Source organism: Pleuronectes platessa, chromosome 11 (assembly GCF_947347685.1).
Source record: "Pleuronectes platessa chromosome 11, fPlePla1.1, whole genome shotgun sequence".
In the NCBI taxonomy this organism is placed as follows: Eukaryota; Metazoa; Chordata; class Actinopteri; order Pleuronectiformes; family Pleuronectidae; genus Pleuronectes; species Pleuronectes platessa.
In genome coordinates this window covers 4629391-4651975 of record NC_070636.1, presented here as the reverse complement: position 1 = coordinate 4651975, position 22585 = coordinate 4629391, and the positions used below count along the sequence as shown (strand labels likewise).

The 22585-nt window shown below is 43.8% G+C and overlaps 1 protein-coding gene across 1 annotated transcript; it reads left to right on the top strand.

Moving 5' to 3' along the window:
• Nucleotides 1–405: 405 nt before the first annotated feature.
• Nucleotides 406–22560, top strand: nin (ninein (GSK3B interacting protein)). The gene is made up of 29 exons (XM_053434149.1): nt 406–591; nt 3439–3651; nt 4688–4781; nt 5752–5924; nt 8101–8146; nt 8238–8413; nt 8696–8842; nt 9077–9244; nt 9391–9527; nt 9721–9861; nt 10007–10181; nt 10306–10416; nt 10575–10664; nt 10777–10912; nt 11055–11176; nt 11393–12516; nt 12938–15373; nt 15717–15815; nt 15917–15986; nt 16075–16242; nt 16327–16443; nt 16664–16777; nt 16895–17041; nt 17325–17504; nt 17602–17736; nt 17826–17927; nt 18077–18169; nt 20946–21059; nt 21593–22560. Exons 2-29 carry the CDS (start codon nt 3460–3462, stop codon nt 21806–21808), a joined length of 7023 nt encoding a protein of 2340 aa, XP_053290124.1. The 5' UTR covers nt 406–591; nt 3439–3459; the 3' UTR covers nt 21809–22560.
• The last annotated feature ends 25 nt before the right edge of the window (nt 22561–22585 follow it).

Below are 22585 nucleotides of genomic sequence, written 5' to 3'. Positions count from 1 at the left end.
TAATAATAATAATGATAATAGTAATAATACATTTTATTTGCACAACACATTTCATACATAAAATATGTAATTTACAATAACACAAGAAATAAAAAAAAGTTACCAATAAAACAAAGACTTTGGATAAAAGCATAAAACTAGCAAATATATAAAAATAATAATAATGTGATGCAGATTATAGAAATCGAGTTATTTTTCTTAGCTCTTATTGTAGTTCCATGTCTCCGGGGCTCTGGTCCACAGGGGGCCGGGCTCTGGCCACTCAGGCTCCGGGTCACCGCCCCTTCCTCCTCCGGCCGCTTTTCAAAATCCGCTCCCCAGCAGAGGAGGATGTCACAGCCTCGGACACAAAGCCGACACCATCAGCCCCGGCAGAGACGACACCTTTTCCCGGACACCTAACGACCCTCCACGGGGCTGAAACCCACCGGGGACTGCCCGTCTGTCTGTGCGGGGGAGGAGGCTGCGTTCACCCGCGCGGGAGGACGCTCCTGTTTTGAAAAAAAAAAAGTTTGTTTCGTGGCCGCGTTTCATCCGCAGCTTTCCGCTGGAAGAGAGGAGCCGACAGCCGCCCCGGGTCCGGACACTTCGGTGAGTGGCTCCGCGGGGGGTTGTTACCGCTGGTGCAAGTTCACCCGAGGCCGTTTTTAGGGTCAAATCCTGGGATGAAGTCAAGCCCGGACGAACCGTTGAGTCCCACCGCTGCTCCTGCTGCTGCTGCTGCTGGATTAGCATTGTTAGCTTAGCACAACACTGCACTGAGAACCGGGTTAATGTAGATAAACCAGATTTTTACATATTTGCATGCAGCTCATAACAGTTTGAGCTTCGTTCAGGTGCAGCTGCGAGTCACTGGATCACATCTCATCACTTATTAGACTGTGTTTTCACTGAGGGATGCGACTGGATCACTGAGCTTCAGGTTCAATCTGGTTTATTGACACTTCTGGTTGTTTTCCACTCTGTCTTTCCTCAGCTCATGGTCCACACTTCACTCTTTACTGGGCTCACTTACTGGTTTGGTCACAAAGCTGCTCAGTGTTTTTTATAAACTCACACATGAAACTGGAAGTAGTTTAGCTCAAACTAAAACGTTAGTTTTAACTACCTGTGTCTAATGCACCACTTGTGTAGCTTCAGTTATTCATCTTTAAATCTGGATTTATATGCGGATTCAATATTCTTCCTTTGGTTATTTGTCTTTTAATCTCCTTGCACTTAAAATATTTGTATTGTCAATATTTACATTGCCACATCCATCTATCTATAACATTATATAATAATAGGTAATGTGATGTAAAGACAAGACATCAAATTAAAGCAAATAATACAGAATATGCATCCCACTTTTAAAGCAGATTATAATGACAATGAAAGGATAAATGAAAACCATATAACTGTTTATAATTTTACTTCAATAATCCAAATCATTCAAATAATGAGCGAGACTTCCAGAATCGTTTTTTTTATAGATTTGAAATATTAAATATAGAAAATATATGATGGTCTTAGGCTGATTGTTTGATTTAATATTCATAAGCGAGTGTGAAGTTTTATTGTTGTCCCTCCCTATGCAAGACTAACTAATTCAATATGATGAAAGACTATTTGGAGAATACTTTAATAACCAACAAGAACAGCCGGTTAATAAATATCTATATATTATGGGATATTTATTTATTTACTCCTTGGTTTGACATCTGCCACCAGTCCCAGCAGCACCAGTGAAAGCAGTGGTAGTGTGAGGATTAACCTTGTATACTTGTGACCTGGACCAGTGAGAGTCTTTGGCCTCAGCAGCTGTGGGACCACTGACCAGAGCAGAAGGGCTACCAGTCTAATTGGCTTAGAGGCCACCGGCACAAAACCAGTTTGAGGAGAGAATCATCCCACTAACTTTAATTTTGCTATGTTATTCCCAGCATGGGTCAGGATGGAGCAAATTATTGCAAATATCCTGAAATTGTTTTTAATTCTCGACACTTTGTCCAATTTCTTTCTTTTGATCCATTCTTTTTTAATGTGTTTCATAAGCCACTCGAATGTGCAGATGCAGAATACTGATTTGGGTTTTGTGGGCAGCCTATTGTCTGTGGTGAATGGGGAACCCCGAGTCTGGGGTGTGGGGGACACCTGGCCGAGTGCTCGAGGATCTCCGGGAGCAGCTGGAAAAGCTGGAAGGGGTCGGGGGGGTGCTCACTGAATTGGATATATAAAGGGCCAAACTTGCAAATATGAAGGAATAAGATTTAAAAGTTTCTAGTAGTAGCACAAAGGCATTGAAGAGAGTTTAAAGTTCAGTAAACAGTAGAAAGCAAAATAATGACACCATGTTAAATGATGACTGGTGCAGAAATGTTCTCATAAGAAGAAGTCATGCTTAAAATATATTTATTAAAAGTAAAGTGAGAACAGAAGTAGTTGACGGCTAAAGCTCTATTTCAAGTCACGTGAACCTCAAGCATCAGGTGGATGAACTGATCTGTTTCTGTTATGTCATTGTGAACACTCTTCTTTTTCTTGACCTCTGGGTACTTCTCACCTTCATCTCTTTAAATAACCAATTAGCCACTTAGATCATTAAGAATCATTGTTTGTGTTTCTTTTATTGCTTAGAGAGAATTGAGGCTTCATCTGAATTTGATTACCGCTTTGCTCTCCATTGAGCCGGTAACAGAAAACAGAGTCACAGAAATGAGGCGTCCACAAAGTCGAAAGAACAAAAAAACTTTCTCTCTGTGTGTAACTGATCCCACACGTCTCTGGTGTAGCCTCCTCAATTAGCCCCCTGCTGCTTGTTCCACTTGGTTCACTGCCACCTTCTTGCCTTTGTCCTCGGTCCTTGTCACTAATTTACACAGTGTCCAGCTTCAAAACATTTTTTTTATTACGCTAGGTGTCAAAAAGTCAGATTACATTCAAATTAATTGAATTTAGCTGATATTGTTTATAAATAAATCAGAAATCTGTAAATAACTAAACTATATCTTTAATTTATGGCTATGTCAATTTCTGCTGGTGGAGTATTTATGTCCCAGCTCAGTGTCCAGGGAGCGTCGTGGTCATGTCCATCAATTTGCCCGATTGTCTAATCGTTCTAATTGGATTAGCAGCGTCTTGGCCACAAGTGACGCTGGAGCTCGGTCGCTCAGTCGCTCGGCACCACCCCCCCCCACCTGAAGGAGCTGTCAGACAAACAGCCTGTTGACGTCCATGTTCTCTCTCTGGCTCGGAGTAGCTTTTATTGTAGTTTGACGAACTATCTTGTAAATATAGACCGAAGAGACTTTACCCCTTTTTTTTAATCTGATTTTAAATTTGTTGGCGTTGTAACAGTGGAGTTCAATGCCAGCGATGTTCTGGTACGTCTCTCTGCGCGGACACGTCAGCTGAACGGTAATGAAGGGATTCTCTAAAGGACGTCTTTTTGTTTTTCAGGGCCGGGTGCTGTCCTGTGGGATGGATGACGGCCGAGAGCAGGACCAGTACGAGGAGCAGCTGAAGGAACTCTTCAACACCTTCGACACCAGCGGCCGCGGCTCCCTGTCGCCGGAGGAGCTCTCGGACCTCTGCCAGTCGCTGCACCTGGAAGATGCCACGCCCACTCTCCTCCACGCACTCCTGCAGAACCAGGACCGCCTCACAACCAGGGTGAGTTCTCTCTCCCCCCCCCCCCCCCCTAACCATGAAAGACGTCAGGGTGATAAACCGTGGAAAGGATCGGTCACTGCACGTCTTTGTGCTCCCTTGCGTGTTGTGGTGGGGAACCGTTGGGGGGGTTCTCGGCATTGCTGTTTTTTTTTTTACAAGAGAGTTATTGTTCCTCCTCTGATGTACATGTGAGCCGTGCCCTCCTGGCTTCCCTGTGTGTGAAGGGTCCTCTGTCCTTTCAGTTGTGGCAGACGCCTGAGCTGAGCCACTCCAGAATTCAGGTCATTGTGTCTCCAGGCTCTTTTATTTTGGTGCTTTGTTGGTCGTCTTGTTTGGGGAGAAAACGTGCACCCATCATCCCAGGTGTCAGGACAACAGAGCCAGATAATCAGCCTCTCTGTTTGAGGGTGCTCCATGTGGAAATGTATGAGATGGGGGGGGACACTGGTCAGATGTGTGTGAATGAACTAATATTCACCAAATCTCCAGCACATGGATTTTATCATCCGTAGAAGGATGAGAAACTTACAGACTATTCACCTCCACACGTCTGCATGGAGTTCTGTATGTCTACACGCGTGTGCACAGACTGATCGGCTATAGTATGGCAAGTGCAGACCGTGTGTGGGCGGGGTGAATGTTAGCGGGGGGGGCCAGCAGACTGATTACCTACCATCACACAATAAGGTCAAAAAGAAGAACCCCCCCCCCAGCCGCCAGCCTCCACCCGCCGCAGCACAAAGAAAATCTCCATACTCAGGGTTAGCAGCTGTTGATTCTTGAAGTGTGATGTCCCTCCTCCACCCAGGGACACCCAGGGACACCCAGGGACATCCAGGGACACCCAGGGACATCCAGGGACACCCAGCCTCCGTCCCTCACAGGGAATTACACCCAGTCTGAGGAATTTCATGAACATTTTTACTTGGCTTCACATCCTCGGCATTGTTTGCATTTTATACAAAGAAGTTTCACATTTAGTTTGATCTTTACTTCAATGCATTATCTCTTTATTTTTATTTTTTCCTTGTTGCAGGTTGACTTTGACCAATTCAAGAACGCACTGATTCTGGTTTTGTCATCGTCCATCGAGCCGCCTCAAGCAGAAGAGGAAACTTTCCAGAAACCAGGTGAAGTTGGGATTCAAAAGTTCAGGGAAACAAAACACCGGCAGAGTCCGATTGAGCTCACAGATTTTTTTTTAAATATCGGCATCAGGTTAATATTGAACTTTAAAGAAACCTGTTACATTCACCAAGTCATCAGAGCTGAGAAAGAGACTGTGTTGGCTGAATAAGTAGAACAGCACTAATGCTGATTCAGCTGTAAACGAACATACGGAGGCACTGAGCCAAAAGGGTCGGCCCAAACCAATTAGCCCTCAGCTGAACTGTTTGCACCGTCATGGTTGCACCATTGGCACGGCCTGGTCTTTAGGCAAGGTAACCAACCGGGTGCTTATAGTGAAAAATTAAAAACGTCTTGTACTTTCTGTTTCACTGAAGCAAATCTGATGATTGTTGATTCAAGAGACTTTTTTGGTTACCACTTTTAGAGAAGTAACTTCTTTTGGAGAAGTAACTTCTTTTAGAGAAGTAGCTGCTGGAGGCTACACCTGATAATACTCCCTGTATGTAACAGGGAAATCTTTAGGTTTTGAAAAGCACTTTCTTTCAAAGGCCTTTGAAGGTATTTAAACAGTTTTAATTTTGGAAATCTCAGAACCATCAGACCTGTAGCAAACTGTGTTATACTGCTCATATTCATAATAAGCTCATCCTGTCAACTTTAGCAAAAACAAAGCATGCTTTTTCATCGTTTAATCCAGCCATTTATCTTCTGCTTCTTTTTCAGGTCCAGATTACATTTAAACTCAATTATTGCATAATGATAAATTATCGGTAATACTGGGAGTGCAGGGAAATAACAGATAATAAATAATCCTAGGTCATGTTGTCTCCAAGGCTTTGTACTCATGACTGTGAAATGCTAAGTGCATGCTGAGATATTCAAAGATTGTAATATTAAATTGAATTTAACTGCAGAATCCCTGTGTATATCCAATCTAATATTCAATTCATTCTCACTCTCTCCCCTCAGAGTCTCCAGAGATCCAACCAAAGTTTGTGAAGGGCAGCAAACGTTACGGCCGCCGCTCCACGCCCGACTTAGTGGAGCCTATTTCTGACTTATCTGAAGTTACCAACGTGAACCCAGCGCAGGGAGAGGATCTGGAGGACAACTATGACTCAGCCGTTCCGAGGAAACGTGAGGTAAAGGTCTACGACTTTTTTCCGGCTCCCGATCTGAACCTCCAGACGCTCGGATTCCTTATCGGCCTTCTGTCCTTGGATGTTCTGTGTTCCTCTGCAGCCAAAGACCTGGTGGTGACGTGTTATTCTTAGCTAATCAGCTTAGAGGTATGCAGGGGAGAGCCTGAAATGTAATGTAGAGGCTCCAACGTCGGATCCTCAGAGCTCTGGTCATTGCATAAAATTGTTCTGGCTGTAAATAACACTGAGAGGATAATTACTGCTCGATAAGCCTTAGGTCAACAAGACGCATCCGCAATGTTTGTGTAGCATCGGGGCCGTTTTGTTAGTTTAATGTTTCACAAAGCGTTTCTATGGGAGTCAACAAGTGTTCACTGTTGTGCTGTGTGTATCCGCTGGTTGACAACGCAACACAACAGCGATCCAGGAATTTACTGCCCATCATGTCCAAGCAGATCAGAGTGTTCAGCTGATAAAGAGTGAGACGGGTTCACGTTGTATAGTTAATATTCCCAGTGGCTGCTGTCATCTGTCCTCCTTTTTTATTTAAAATTGACATTAAATGTGTCCCTATGTCCACTCAGCTTTAAGTGTGACAGTTGCACACAGCATTAGTTTGTCCGTGGCCGTGAACAGCTCAACTCTCTGCGTGGCTCCTCGGCCTGATCTTCTGGATTATTTTAATCCAGCTCTCACTGCTGAGTTGTTTGACATCTGTGAGGAAGCCTCCGCTCTCACTCCGTCTGAGCATCAAGGACCTGCTGCTGGAAACTCCTGCAAGAATTCACGTTTGGCTCTGAAAATGAAGTTGATATTTATTGATACTTTATTTATTTTATTTATCAGTAGCCTATGAAACTAATAAGAGAAGGTGTGAGCATTTACTACTTCCAGCTTCTGAAATATTGATTATTTGCTTATTTTACCTTTTGTTGGATGCATTATCTTGGCCTTCAATATTTAACAGACTAAATGATTCATTTAAAGTTATTAAATAATAAAAACGTGTAAGGTTAAGAAGTACTGACCTCTACGACTTTAGTGTTAGGTTTAAGACAACTGAGACATTTTTTATATTGTTGTTTAAGAGTGGATCTGCTGAAGGAAGCAGAATAAATCTCGACAAAGAAACGACTGGTCAACAAAACACCACAATGACGGCCAGTTCAGCTTGTGTATTTGTGTGTTTGTGTGTGTGGATGTGTTAATATTCCGTGTGTTGTCTGTGACTCCGCCCCAGAGGCCGGCCGGCCAGCGCCAGGACAAACACTATCTGAGACCCTGAAGTGAAGCGTGTCTCGGTGTTGACTAATCTAGGTTGTGACAATGCTACCATGTCCAGCCCGGGGGCCGGCAGATGGGGCTGGGTCAGGGGTGCTCGAGGAGGAGGAGGAGGAGGAGGGAGTTTGGCCGTGAAAGAGAAACAATGAGCCCCACCACCCCCACCCTCTCGGATGCCTATACACCATGTTTCAAAACGCCACTTGCAGAATCCCATCTGTTCTTCATTCCGTCACCGTTTACTTGCCAAACAATAGACGGCCACGCCGGGGACTGGGCCGGAGAGCAGCGGGTCACACCCAGTGAACCCCCCCCCCTCCTTTCATATTTCTGGTTTTTAGGAGATTCTGTGCAAAGACTTTCAATTAAAAGAAGTTTAAATTTTATCTTTAAATCATTCTGTGGGACTTGCAAACCTTTTAAACTATTTCATTTAATTAAAAAAAAAACAATTCAACCATAGACCTCATTAAATATCCAAGCTCTTTATCATATCTTAGTCTTTTTCAGCACCAGTTTTTTTCCAGCTGTCAAAAATTATGGGTGATAAGATTTGAATTTTTCCTGTGCATGTATTCAGAAAAGTCTGAGTAAGAATTATTGGTCATGTCTGTGTCTGACAGGAGGAAAATTATAAATTTTCTTTCCATGACGCATTTTCTATTATTCCTGATTTACCCACTGATCCCCCCCCCCCCCCCCCCCCCCCCCGCCTCTCTCTCTCAGGCCTCATGCGATCACAAAAGCTCCTGTGTCGTTTTGTGACACACTCCAGGCCCCCCCCCCCCCTTGCACCCGGATTCGACCTGGCCTCATTTATAAACTTAAATTGTAGATTGTCCCAGGAGATTGATCTGGTCATTTCTTTATTCAATTTCCTTTTTGTCTCTTACAGCGCTGGAATGCCCACGAATCAAACACGGAGGAGTATGAGGCCGAAGGTACGCCAAAGAAGCAGTATTTAAATTTTTTTTTTTTTAATTTGTCATCATACTGTCAGTAAACAGTCAGCGTCTGTTTTCCTGTGTCTAGGCCAGCTGCACCTCTGGAACCCCGATGAGCCGAGCACGCCTCGGGGATCTGTCGTTCCTCTGCCGACCTGCTTGGAGGAGAGGCTGCGTGAAGCCTGTGAGGAGCTGAACGTACCTCGGGACAGATGTGCCGATCCCACGGAGCTCCTCGCTGTCTGTGAACATCTGGGCCTGGAGGTTAGTTCGAGACTCAGTGGAGAAGCCATTACTCTCTCAGGGCAGTCGCCAATCTCAGTAATACTTAAAATGATTTAAAATCAATGTGGGTAGCTATAACTTTACACTGCATTAGTATTATAATGCAATCTGGCGCAAAAAAGGTTTAAATTTATGTGATTTATATTTTAAATACACACTCACATTGCCTTGTTTACTTGTTTTCCTTTGATGACACTGTTCTCTCTCTCTCTCTCTCTCTCTCTCACGTTGCTGTAATGAAAACTTATTGTTCCCTTCCAGATAAATGAGGATTTCCTCCAGAGTCTAACTGGCGGAGGAGTTATGAACGTTCAGGAGCTCGTATCCAGGGTTGTTAACCACAACAAACCCCCCACACCCTCCGCCTCCACGCCCTACAGACAGCTGAAGAGACACCACTCCACTCAGGTACCCCCCCCCCCCCGCAGTTCTACCTGGTTGCTGTGAGCACAATTCCCTTGTTAGTTAATTATGTTTGTTTATTTAAAGAGTTTTTACACAAATTGCTGCGAACTGAAAAAGTTACCTAGAAGGAAATTGATGGTTGACAAAATAATGATTCCCTTCTAGATTCTCTGTAATTGAATAATTGAAGATTAAGTGACATTTTTTCGGAGATTGACAGTTTTTCCCTCCACGCAGCCGTTTGATGAAGGAGGCCGTAGGATAGCCACCTCCTCTGTGTTGACCAGCACCATCGGCATGCGTCTCTTCTCCACCCTTGATGATGGAACCGGTTTCACTCCAGCTGAATACATTCTGGATGCCTGGATAGACGAAGGCATTGAAAACAGCACTGAGATCCTGCAGGTACAGCACTAAATCTATTCTTCTAGTTAGGGCTCTAGCCAATAATTATCTTTAGTATTATTTTAACAACTAATGACAGAAAGCATGTGATAATGTTTGTGCTGTTTTTAAGAAAGTTGTTTTACCAAGTTAACGTTTTTTTTCAGGCTTTGAATTTCGAACTAGATGGCAAGCTGAGTCTCGGAGATCTCACCATGGCTCTTGAAAACGAGCTGCTCGTTACTAAGAACGGGATTCACCAAGCGGCTCTGGCGAGTTTCAGATCTGAGATCAGACACCTCCTGTGAGTACGAGTCATCAGTGTAAAGCAGCTCTTTGTTTATGTTTGAATAACTCTGTTCAGAATAATCATAAATCTGCCAAATAACAAGATAAATTATCTCCCCAAGATGATTGTGATTTGTGAGGTTGTTTATTTAGGATTTTCATGTTGCGTACATCTGGTTTGTACGATTATTGTTGTTTTGTCCTATCAGAGAGCGCGTAGACAGGGAACTGAGGGAGAAAGAGAAAATCCGATCAGACCTGGAAAAAGCAGAAAAGCTGAAAACTCAGCTCGCCACCGAGGTGGACGAGCATCACTCTGCGATTGAGCACACGAATACCCTCAAGCTCAGGTAAATACTCTAATCATGGTCTTATAAACTAATGTGATTTCAACCAGAGGCCATGTTAACATAGCCAGAATGTCTGAATCTGTGTTGACTATTGTATGTTTGAATATTGAGACATTGTGGGTTCTCTGTGGCTACATGTTTGCAGGAAGCTCGAGCAGGAGCAGAAAGAGAAGCTGGCAGCAGTGCGATCAGAGCTGATGCAGGAGATGGACCAGATCCAGCAGCAGGCCGGCCTGCAGCGAGAGGAGCTGGAGGCAGAGATCCAGAAGATCAGGGAGGATGAGTCTTTTCTCCGAGACCACCTCTCCATTTCTGTGAAGGTACCACAAGGATCTTTAGTGATGTTTATAATGTACTGTTGACCTCTATATTCATTTCTCTTAAGTCTTTACTAATTGATTTGCGTGAACTAACCAATGTCATGTTGTTATCTGTATCTTCCAGGAAAACCGACGTCTTGAGATGGAGCTGCTGGACAGCACAGACAAACTAGTAGAGGCTCAAAGTCACATTTCAAAGCTTCAGACAAGTTTGGAGAACGTAATGAAAGAAAAGGTACAGACACATTTTTTGAATGTACATACTGTACTGCATTTCATAAAACTGACTTTTTGGTAGAACATGCTTACTTCTGTTTCTGTCCTATTTTGAACATCTCTTTATTTATCTATTGCTGTTTCTAACTGTATGATGTCTGCTCTTATTTTCTGTAGTTTGGAGACTTGGACCCTGGCAGTGCAGAATTCTTCCTCCAAGAGGAACGTATTAGAAATCTAAGCAGTGGCCATGAAGCCCAGTGCAGGGTAAACTTTTCTTCTTGTTTGTGAATACAGAAACATGTGGTGATGGTGATATTAGTGTTAGAATTACTTATGTTAGTCTTAAATAATTCAAACCTGTTTCTTTTTGTTAAAGGAGCTGCAGGATCGAATCGACGAGCTCCAGTCCGAGTTGCACGAGTTCCACAGTCTTGGTCGAGTTCTTCAGCCCTGCAACAAACCGCTTTCTGAAGAGCTGGAGAGTAAAAGTCCCGGCATGGAGTCTGATCCAGGTTCAGTTACACTACGTTGACTTCAGATGAATCCCTTGAGAAATGATATCAATGCACTAACAACTTTTCATTGTGAAACATTGAGGTTTTGCACTGAAACAGGTCACAGCGACAAACTTCTAATTTGACTTTTTTATTTCAGGCATTGGTTCTGAGGATGTTCAGCCGTTCAGCATGAGTCTGGAGGCTGAGATGATGATGGAGCAGCTGAAGGAGCAGCACCTTCAGGAAATGGAGGAACTGCGGAACCAATTGGAAACCAAGGTACATTGAGAAGTTATCAAGTAGAGACATTGATGCAATATTAGTAGTGTCAATTTAATTATATGGCTCTATAACTCCGGTGCCTCAAACCGTTTTCTTTCTGGCAGTGAAATTACATTTGAATATCAAAATGAAAATCTGTGAGAAAGCAATTAAATGTAACTCCCAAAATGTTAAACTACTCCCTTAATTCATCTACATTTGTTATTTCTCCAGATCAATGATTTTGATACGATGGTCGACCAGCAGAGGGCGACTCAGCAGGACCAGAACTCCCTCGCAGCTCTCCAGTACCAGCAGGAGGTCCAGGCTTTGAGGGAAGAGCTGGCCAGCGCTCAGATCCACGCACAGGAGCTCCAGAGCCAGCTCGAGCAAGTGGAGCTGGAGCGACGCCGCCTGGAGCGGAGGCCGGCCGAGGAGAGGGAAGAGCTGGAGAAGCTGCAAGAGGAGGAAGTGGGAAACCTCAGGCAGCAGCTGCTGGAGGCCCACACTTACACCACTGACCTGGAGGAGCAGCTGAAGAACCTTGAAGCTGAACAGTTTGAGGCAGATGAAATCCATCACTCTGAGATCGAGGTTCTGAGAAAACAACACGCTGCTGAGATTCAGAAACTCGAGGAAGAGCATGTGGAACTTTCTAAAGCCCGAGTGGGAGAGGAGATGAAGAACGTGCAGGAAGAGAGGGCTGAGTTGGAGAAGAGGTTCTTAGATGAGTGTGAAACCCAGAAGGAACAGTTGCAGCTGAGACATGAGGTTGAACTGAGGGCGAAACTAGAGGAGCTGAGGTTGAGGTTGGAGGAGCAGCAGGAGGCGTATGTGCAGAGACTCACGCAGCAGTGGGAGAAGGAGAGAGCTCAGCTGGATGAGCAGAATAATGAGTCTCTGCAGGTGCTGCTGGAGGAGGAGATGCTGAGACTCGTCAAGGAACATGAAGAGAAGGACGGCAAGCTCAGAGAGCAGTGGGAGACGGAGCGAGCTCGGCTTGAGGAGCACCACAGAGACACGCTGCTCGAAAGAATCCTCGAGGAGAGGTTGCAGTTACAAGAGGAGTTTGAGCAGAAGGAGAAAAGGCTAAAGGAGGAGTGGGAGAGGGAGAGGCTGCAGCTGGAGGAGGATTATGAAGGGATGTTCGAGGACCGGTTGAACGAGGAGAAGGAGAAGCTCGAGACGGAGAGAGAGGAAGTGGAGAAGAGACTAGAAAACTCAATGGCAGAGGAGAGGGCTCTTCTGGAGGAGAGCCACCGAGAGGCCATGAAGGAGCGCACTGCAAAGCACAGCGAGGAGAGGAACCTACTCAGCAGCATGTTGGACAAGCTGCGAGATGACATGGCTCAGGAGAGGTGAGGCTTCGGTGAATTTTATTTATCTCATGGTAACTTTTTAAGTGTACATCGTTTACAGGAACATTTCTGATTTATTGCGCTTTCTTGTTGAGTTACAAATTCGAATTTGTTCATTTGGTTCTGTGCTATGTTGCAATGTTTCCTTTGACTTTTAAGTTTTATAGGTGCTGGTGTGGGGGAACTTGTTGTTCCAGTGTTTACACTAAGCTAAGATCTCCTTGCTCTGTTTACTGTAAAGACATGGGAGTGGTATTATTTTATCTACTTTAACTCTAAGCAAGAAATAAGTGCATTTTATGAAATATTGGACTATTCCTTTTATAATAAGCTCAAAAATGTATTTGTCCAGAATTGTTGACATTATACAAGTAAGAGTTTAATCCTGTTGCTGTAACATTCATTGAATAACCACGTGCAGGAGCCAAATCCAGATCAGCTTCACCCAAAGAATCAAAGAAGTGGAAGAGCGTTTCTCGGGTGATCAAGAATTGGTCGCAGAGCGTTTTCAGGCCGACGTGTTGAAACTCGATCAGCACTACCAGCGTGAGCTGAGGGCGCTCTCCGAAAGCCACGAGGAGCAGAGGCAACACTGGGAGGCACAGATGCAAGAGGCCCTTGAAAATGCTGAGGAGCACAGACGACTGATGGAGGAGGAAATGGAGCAGGAGAGAGAGAGCCTGAATGGAGAGTGGAACAAAGAACGGCGTGAGCTCAAGAGTCTCCACGAGGAAGAACTGGACAAACTGATCGCCGGAAACCAGCAACTGCAGAACGAACTGGATGACTTCATTAGTTTGGCCCAGACGAAAGAGATAGAGCTCAGCAGGCAGCTGAACGACCTCCATAACCGTCTCCAGGAGAGTCTGGGACTCAAGGACGAGCTTCTTGCTCAGTCTGAGTCCAAAGCTCTGCAGGCCGAGCTCCTGTTGAATCAAACGGTGGAGGATTTCAAACAGGAGAGGACCGAGCATCTGAGCAACCAGTTAGAGCTTGAGGCCAGATACAACGAGATGCTGGGGATTTCTGAGGCTCAGATAACGGAGCGGATTGGACTGTTGACGGAGCGAGACGATTTGAAGATGAAGATCGAGGAGCTGGAGCTGCTGCTTAAACAGGCGGCTGAGGACTTTGAACTTGAAAGGAAGGAGCTACAGGAGCATGCATCTGTTCTCGAGGAGAAGTTAAAAGCTAAAGATGAGAATGACAAAGACGATCTCACAGCAGAGAGAGAGATGTTTACGAGAAGAATTCAAGAGCTAGAGGAGGAACTCGATCGGGTTTCAACCTCGATGGAAAAGGATGAGAAAACAGAAATGAGGAGATTAAATGATTTAGTCACATTTACAGAGGAAAATGAAAACATTGGAGAAAATATTTATTATTCTGGTGAAGACAAGAAAACTTGTCCATCACCTGAAAACCAGATCGATGATTTTGTTGAGTCCTCTAATCAAGAGCTAGTTTGTTCATCACCTTTTCTTGATGAGACTGTAATTGATTCACTCGATGCTGAGCACAGAGGTCCTGAAAATATCCTAAATGTCTGTCAGGAATATGATAATGAGGTCCCTGCTACCGATGGTGACTCTGAGGACCCAGAACAAGACAATCAAATGGCTCCGACTGAGGATATCGGTGAAGAAAGTGAAGATCAAGTTGTTTCTGATTGTCAAACTGGACATTTGAACCCAGACGAAGCTGAAGACAACGCTCATGTTAGCTGCTGTTCCTCAGAAACTGGACTTAGTAGTGAAGAAGGAACTAACTCCAATCAGAGGAGTTTCGAAAACAAAAAAGAATCTGTTTCCGTAGAGCTGCAGTGTGAAGCGGCCTCATCGCTTGAGGTGTTTGAAGACGAGGACTCCGATGAAGACGGTGAGAAAGAAACATCCTGTGCATCATGTGAGGATGAGTTCAAACCTCAAGACGATTCAGGAAGCTTTTCCCACGAAGATGAGCCCTGTCACGAGACTGTGGCTGAGCCGCCGGTGCTGGGGGAGACAGGTGACCCTGGTGAACTGTCTCTGGAGGATCCTGAGGTTTTACCAAATAACTCAAACCGTTATAAACAGGAAGCTGAATTGGTTTCAGATTCGGACTGTGAACATTTAACCACTAACGGAGATGAGCGCCCTGACTGCTCACATGATTGTCTGCAGCATCTGGATCAAGATGGTGACTGTGAGAACCAGGACGCCTCTCACCCCAAACTCCAGGGTTTGTACAGCACTGCCTCAGAGGAGAACGTTCTCCTGCATGAGAAGATTTCTCTGCTCCAACAGAAGACTGAAATACTCGAGAGTCTCCTGGCACATAACACTGAGAAGATCAAAACGGGCCACCAGGTTCTAGAGGAAAACTACAGCCTCAAAGTGAGACTGGTTCTGCTAATGGAGCACGTCAAAGGGCTCGAGATCAAGGCCTTAAAAATGACAGATCTTCAGATTCGATATGAGGATTGCATGTGTGAAAATGCCAAACTGAAGGAGCAAAACTGTGAACTTGAGAAGAGCGTTTGGAGCCTCGAAACCAGGATGAACATTTTCCATGATTTTCAAGATGAGCAGCTTTCCCTAGTGGATGAGATCAGCCGGATGAGGGAGGAGAACACCCGGCTGTCAGGGTTGTTCGGCGAACTGGAGCTGCAGTATGAGACTCTCTCAGCGATGCATCCAGACGCCGGCCGATCGCAGAGCCCCACGGGCGAGGATTCGCCGGAGGTCGAGGTTCAGGCGGTGAGTGACCTGGAGAACTGCTGTGAGGAGTTTGAGAAGCAGAACTCCAAACTCCGCAGAGCCGTCACAGAGCTCCAGGACAAGTCGCAGACATTAGATGAAACAACGCAGGCCCATAGGTAACGTGCAGAACTAATAGGATCCCGTCCTCCTGTGTATCCTGTGGCTTTTCCTGGTCCCGTCCCTGGTGGTGATATGAGGAGCGCTCCTCCCTTTGTTCCCAAACACACACACACACAGTGTTTCTCCTGCCTGTGATTAGAGTCCTAATGCTCCTCAACCTCTGTGTCATGCCAAGAAAAGAAGAAACCGCAAGTTCAATGTGTGTATTTGCTAGAATAAGCTGCTTTTAATCAACATGTAGTGAAACGAATCTTGGAGACTCTGTTGGTCCTGTTTTGAATGCAGCTTGTTAGAATCCATTTTTCTGATTTTGTCTAACGGTTTGTTTTCTGTCTGTAGATCTGAGGCCTGTCGTCTGGCTGAAGAAAACCTTCTGCTCAGGCAGAAAATCGCTGCTTTGAAGGAGCAGGACCTGAAGGAGGCGCAGGGGGAGCTGACGTAAGAAATGCCAAATGTTATTTTTCAATTCCTCTCGCCAGTGGATTTTTATTGAGTTGTGTAAAATGATATTGTTTTTCATTCCATGAATTTGATTTCAGACGAACTTTGGAACACTTGAGGAATGAGAAGGGCGCAGCTCATAAGGCAGCAGAACATTTCCAGAACCAGGTACTTTACATGCAACATGTGTCTTCTGCTGGATGTCTGTCTTCATTCAGAATGATGTCATGAGATGTCCATCTATGTCCTCCTGCAGATTGCGGACCTGCGTTTGCAAGGACAACAACTCGAGGGTGAGAACGGGATCCTGTCGGAGAGACATTTCCAAAACATCGCTGATAAGGAGAATCTACGACAGCAGCTGGCGGAGCTGATGAAGGAAAAGAAAAGGAGGGAGGCGCTCCCTGCTGAAGATAAAAACAAGGTGAACTACGTTTTTATAAAAGGATGGTCGTGGTGGTTACGTGGTTGTCGTAGTGGGTAGTTAATCGGTGGCTGTTTGTGTTAGCTGGCAGCGTGTGTGTCTTCACTGGAGGCAGAGCTGACCAAAGCTCTGGAGGACACTGCACAGCTGGAGGACAGGAACACCCAGCTGTCCCAGCAGCTGTATGACCTCAGAGAGAAGGTGAGAACGAGGCCGTGGACACGTCACATCAACCCAATCAAAGCACAGACACAAAGAGAAAGCACCTCATTCATTTGATTTCCCAGTGAACGCAAGTGAAGATGAGTACTTTGTGTCCTTCAGGCAGCTGAGATGTATTGTTGAGATCCAGCTTCAGCAGTAAAGTTTATCGAGTATAGTTTTTTTTTAATTAAAGTTCCACTCGTCTTCTTGTTTTCAGGCAGTCAAGTTGGACTCTATGGAGAATAAGCTGAGCCATGTGCTGGAGGAGCGGAGGAGTGTGGACCTGGAGACTCAGGGCCTCCGCAACCAGCTCGCCAAAGCTCAAGAGAGGGTGAGAGCCTCCTGCAGCCACACATTCACTTTTTATGTTAGACTATATATTTGAGTTCAGCCACTGCAGGAGGCACCTTTTGTTAAAATGTGTTCTTTTCTTTTCTTTCCTCTCTAGGTGAAGACAGTGGATGAAACGTGTCAGGCTGTGAACCATCAAAGTTCTCGTCTCAAGGCCGACGTCCGTGTTCTGCAGAAGGAGAGGGACTCCCTCAGACGTGAAGTCACCGTCCTACACAAACGGCTGCAGATCTCCAACGATAAAGTAAGATGTCCCTGAACACTCACATATCTTTGTAGATATCTTATCCATATTTAGAGATATGTTTCTATGTGAAACTCAATGGGGAAAGTATTTAAATTATCAGAGATGGTGTGGCATTAAAGGTTCTTACTGAACATATGTAAACGATAGCTGAAACAGCTCATACACTCTGTCTCATCATGTTAAAGACCCTGAAAAGTAAATCCTGGATCTGCCCATTTATCTGGATCTATTTGCATCCGTGTTCAGTGGAGTTGACCTCTGCCTTTTTGTTTTGTCACAGAACCATGTTTTAGAAATGGCCTTGCACTCCGGTGGTCTGCAGAGTCCGAGCAGGAAGCTGTACAGGGACGAGATGTCCCGGCTGATGGAACAGGAGCAGCAGCTGCTCAGGCACGAGAACGAGCGGCTTCAGGCAGAAGTTCGGAACATCAAAGGAGACATGGTGCAGTCCAGAGAGAAGGTGAGCTGAGCAGCTGATGGTAACTTTAAATACCTACCGGCTGGCTCCTGTATCTCTCCCCATCTCTTAACTGAAACCCTTTTACCCTCTGCTCCAGGTCCGTCAGCTCGATGCCACCATCTTGTCCATGAAGCAGCACAGACATCCCAGTCAGTCGTCGCTGGTGAAAGCTCTGGAACAGGAGAACACCGCTCTGAAGCAGGAGCTCGAGGCACAAAAGGAACAGACCAAGGTAGAGCATGTTGTAAACCTTCGTTGTTTTTTTTTAACACTGTGGAATCCTCTTTTAAATTCTAATTCCTGTACTCACATTGGTTTCAGGGCTGTGAAGCTGGACGAGGACACACGGAGCTGGAGAGTCTTCAGCAGGAGAACGAGGCGCTCAAGACCCAAATGGCTCGACTGTCCACACAGCTGCTCGAGGTACATTGTGATACCCACGTTTCCCCTCTTACTTTGTGAAGTAATCAAAAGTAACCGTTCATCTGATATTGGGGTGTTTTGAAATAGTCGCTTCATACTGTTTCTGTCTTGGGTGTAATATTGTCCTCGTTGTTTTTGGCTGTGTCCAGAGCTTCCAGGCTCACTTGGTCGGACTTCTGCCTCCGTCCCCTCATCGGATTCCCAGAGGACAACACAGAGTCGACGAGCCGGACAACATGCAGGTACTGTACCGCCTGAACCTTCGCTGACTCCAGATCTGAGCAAATATACTCAATTATGTTGACAGTTAACAGATAAGCATGAAAACCTGCTGCAATGGAAGATAACCAACGAGTGTGTGCTATGAGACTTTGACTCCTCCTGGTGTGTAATTGATATTTTAGCCCCTGAAGACCATTACATCGCTGCATGGTTTTGGTTTTATGTTCATCTCCTGACATTTTTCTTCCACCGTTATTATTTTCTTTTCGTCACATCTCGGCTGTTTGTTCTTATAGTCATGAGAGGGAGGTACATCTCATGTTGTAGAAGTTTTTCAGGATATAATGGGAGTTCAATGTAAATACACCCATTGTATTTCTGTCACTTTGCATTAGAAAATGTGTCCACATGAAAATCATCACTCAATTCAGGTGTTTAACGTTTCAATTACTGCTAATATCACAAAAAAATCAATTCAAGAATTAAAATCTATAGCAAATAATATTACATTTTAGGGATTTTTCCAAACACCTGAGCTGAGTGTGATATTTTTATTTTCCATTCCCTTGTTTTCCTGCTGGTTCTGCTGGGCTCCTTGTTTTTGGTGATTGTCTCACATCCACCTCTCCACCTGTTTGTCTTCATCTTGTGTTTGTGTGTGTGTGTAGCGTTTACTTTTTAGGTTTGGTATTTAGCCCGTAGTGCCTGTGTGTTGTTGTTGCTGTCGTGTCCCTGATCTCACCGCCTGTATTTAGTTTAACCGTCTGGGGACTGAAGTGGTGTGTGATGTGTGATCATCGTCTGGGTGTGGTCCTGCTCACTGGTTTCCATTTGTCACCATTTGCACGAACGTCTGTCACTTTCCATCAGGGAGATGTAGCTCATCCAGGTTTACTCAGTTATCACATTGGGTATTTTAACAGCAGCTGTTGTTGTGTCATTTTATCTCACAGTATGAAACCTAGTTATCATAAACTTATAAGGAAGGAGGTTTCTTCTTTGTTTACTTTAGTGTTTTTGTCCTTCAGCTAAGAAACAATGCACTTAGAAGATGCATGAGGAAGAAATCTCTTTATATCCAGTATGGACAGAACTAATCATTACAACCAGTAACCGTGAATAAACGTTATTAATGTCTGAAGACACTTTACAACTCTTGGTTACAAAGATTTGATTGGATCCTCTCACAGTTTCATGGTTTTATCTGTCATTATTATCATTATCGTCATTATTTCATATTTCTTAAGCTCATTTAGTATTAACCACACTTCTTTGTGTGTCCTTGCCCCTTTAGCCAGTGTATGCCCCCTGTGTTGGTTTTTAGAGGAGTGCTCTGAGCTCCGGTGAAGTGAACCTACCTTCTCTCTCCAGGGGCCGGTGCCGGAGCAGCGGGCGGCTCACGCAGACAGCTACCGGCGGATCGGTGGATTGTAACCCCAGCGTCTTTCCCTGCTTAATCCTCTCTTGCCTCGGAGACTGCTCTCCCCTGCTTTCTGCTCTTCCTCTGCTCTGCTCGGAGCTATAACATCCGACCGGAGCACAAAGCGTCAGCCCTCTCTGCATCCTTATAGGAGCTTGTGAGCAAATGTGCCTGATTTGAAAAAGGCCTGAACGTGTAATTGTATATCTTTGCTGCCAGGTGGCAGGAAAACACAGGAAAAACCCTATGGGATTTCCATTAAGAGAATGGCATTACCATTGAAAATGTCATGTTTGTAAGACATGCCGTTGAAAATGTAACATCTGCATGTATTTTTTAATTGTTGATTACAGGGAGTCCTTTAAACACAGGGTACATTTTCTGGGAATGTTCTGTTTTGCACTTGTTGTTACTGAGACAGGGTTTATTTATATATCAAAAATCCTCCGAGGTTGAATCTGGTTCCACACTTTTTTGCCTTGTGATCATCGAGGCGTGTTAGTGTTGAGGCGAGGTTAGTGCCTAACAGTCTAATGAGCCTTTTCTAACAATCAAGCAATTTCAGTGTGTGACAGTGTGTGTCCAGTCAGGGCTTCTGCCGATTTCTTAATGAAGGTACCAGCTTCTCCCTGTTTGTGTCTGTTTTGTTTATGTGTGTATTTCTCCTCTGACACCACACACAGTCGAATGTTTCTTCAGGCTACCTGTCGATTTTGTTATTTTGTCGTCTGGATCTGTGTGTTGCCGTTTGTGTTGCTGCTGCACGACCAAAGTAGATCACAAGTTCCAGGGTTGTGTTTTTTATTGTTTTTTGTTTTCTTAAACCTGGAGCGATCAAACTCATCACATGACTGTTAAACTTTAAATGTTTATCAGGTTTTTATTATTAGAAATTCCACATGAGCCAAATCATTGTTTTTCCCCAGTAGTGTGTCAAGAGTACAATGTGAATCTATTATAGTCATATCTATGTTTTGGTTTGTGAATCTATTTTATTTAATTTTTTTTTGCACCATGTATAGATTCACCTGAATTATATCCGATTTATTTTGTTATTTATTTAGTAGATTCGTGTAAGCGTTTATTTTATTTATGCATTAAATTATTTTTTGTAGTTATCTGGAATACATTTTATACCTATTTATATTTTATTTATTTTTCTAGTGTATTATCTCCTTTTAGAAATGTGCTAGAACTCACTAAATGCAGGATTAAAGACAAAATAAAGCATCTAGTTCACAACAATTTGGTCTTTATGTTGTTTCTGACCGAAGAATATTTCAATTTACACCGACTCAAAGTAATGAAGATTCAAAATATATCATCATTTTATCACATTTGCAGCCGTTTGATGATGTTCTCCGTCTCATCAGCAGGACGACAGGGAGAGGAAGATGAAGAACATGGAGGAGAGGATGAGAGAAGTTGAACTGTCGCTGCACAACGTGAAGCTGCTGCTCAGGGAGAAGGCTTCTCAACTGAGGGAACAGGTCAGTTGTATAATAATAATACCACTAACTTTATTTGTAGTTCAGTTCAATTTATATTATATTTACATAATTCTGCAATTTTCCTAAAATTAATTAAAATAAAAATAAATCAAACATCTGTTTTGATTTTCAAAAGTGCTCAGGTTATAGAATTTTACGTTTTTTGTACAAATGGCCACAGAAGAGTTTATTTAGATATTCAGAAGTAGGGGGGGGGGACAATATGGAGTAATTTTCTGCTAAAACTGTATTTTATTTAAACTATACTTCGCTAATCGTATATGGACCGATAAATACCATCATTATTTTTCTTAATCAAACCACTTGAATGAAGAGACAACATGACAGACATTTAATTCACAGTTGGAAAAATGACTTTGCCGCTTATGGGATGATTTTCAGTCCACTGATTAAGGCTAAGCAATCATAATGCGTTTATTTTTGACTGATATTGCAAATGCGCTGGTAGTATAGTCATGAAATTAAAAAAAAATTATAATATTGGAATCATCAAACCCTTCTAATTCTTCCAGCTCAACAAGAACGTCAAAGCAGACGTGCTGATCCAGGACCTGTATGTGCAGAACGATCAGCTGCTGAAGGCTCTGGAGATCACCGAGCAGCGGCACAAGATCGCGGAGAAGAAGAACTACCTGCTGGAGGAGAAGATCTCCAGCCTGAACAAGATCGTACGAGAGCTGAACCCCTCGCTCCTTCCTCCTCTACCGTACCACTACAAGTGTTCATGATGCAACTCCTAAAAAAAACTGTTCAGGACATGAGCAGCACTCCGAAGTCGACCATTAACCGCACTGCTTCTTTCTCATGTCCTTGGAGATGCATTGAATCTTTTTGATCCAACCAAATGGATTTTTTTTAAGTTTTTATTTGCGCATTTTATCCTGTTTTTAACTTAAATGTTACTATTAAATGTTCAGTATTTGTTTCGGATCAGTGAAGAACCACACGTGCTATTTTATGATTATTTATCATGAGAATTGAACTTTCAAAGCAGAAGCTGTTACTAATAAGTGAGTGAATATTTTACCACGATGCTAAACTTCTCTTTCGGAGGAGATAAGTTATACTGAAGTGTACTTTTTATACAAGTGTTCTTTTGTTGTCAAAGAGATTGTGTTCACCTCCCGTCTGTCCGTCTGAGGCCTTCAAGTACAGAAGAATCACAACACAACAGGCAAATAACTCTGAGACCTTTTCAAGGTATTTGCTCACGTGTCAAACTTCCTGGAGTTTTTACGTTCACTTTGTCAAGTGTCAAAACTCCTTATTTATGTCTAATAGAACCTTATTATCTGGTGCAATATGTTAAGTGTCGGTAAAAAGCTGCAATTTTTTCCGACTGCACAATAGTGAATGTTTTTTTATTAAAGTGAAGGATGATGACTTTGTGGTGGATGCAGAGGAAGCACTAAGGTGGAGAACAGGGTCATGTTTTGTGCTTTTAGTATAAATAAAATATATAAATTGTTTTAATCTGAAATGTCTGATTTATTTGCTTCTGCTGC

What these genes read in the sequence shown, in the direction of transcription:
- nin (XM_053434149.1), top strand. Translation starts at nt 3,460, where the DNA reads ATGGATGACGGCCGAGAGCAGGACCAGTACGAGGAGCAGCTGAAGGAA. An exon ending in AGGACCGCCTCACAACCAGG is followed by an intron (nt 3,652 to 4,687) that starts GTGAGTTCTCTC and finishes TCCTTGTTGCAG; the next exon opens with GTTGACTTTGACCAATTCAA. An exon ending in GAGGCGCAGGGGGAGCTGAC is followed by an intron (nt 15,816 to 15,916) that starts GTAAGAAATGCC and finishes ATTTGATTTCAG; the next exon opens with ACGAACTTTGGAACACTTGA.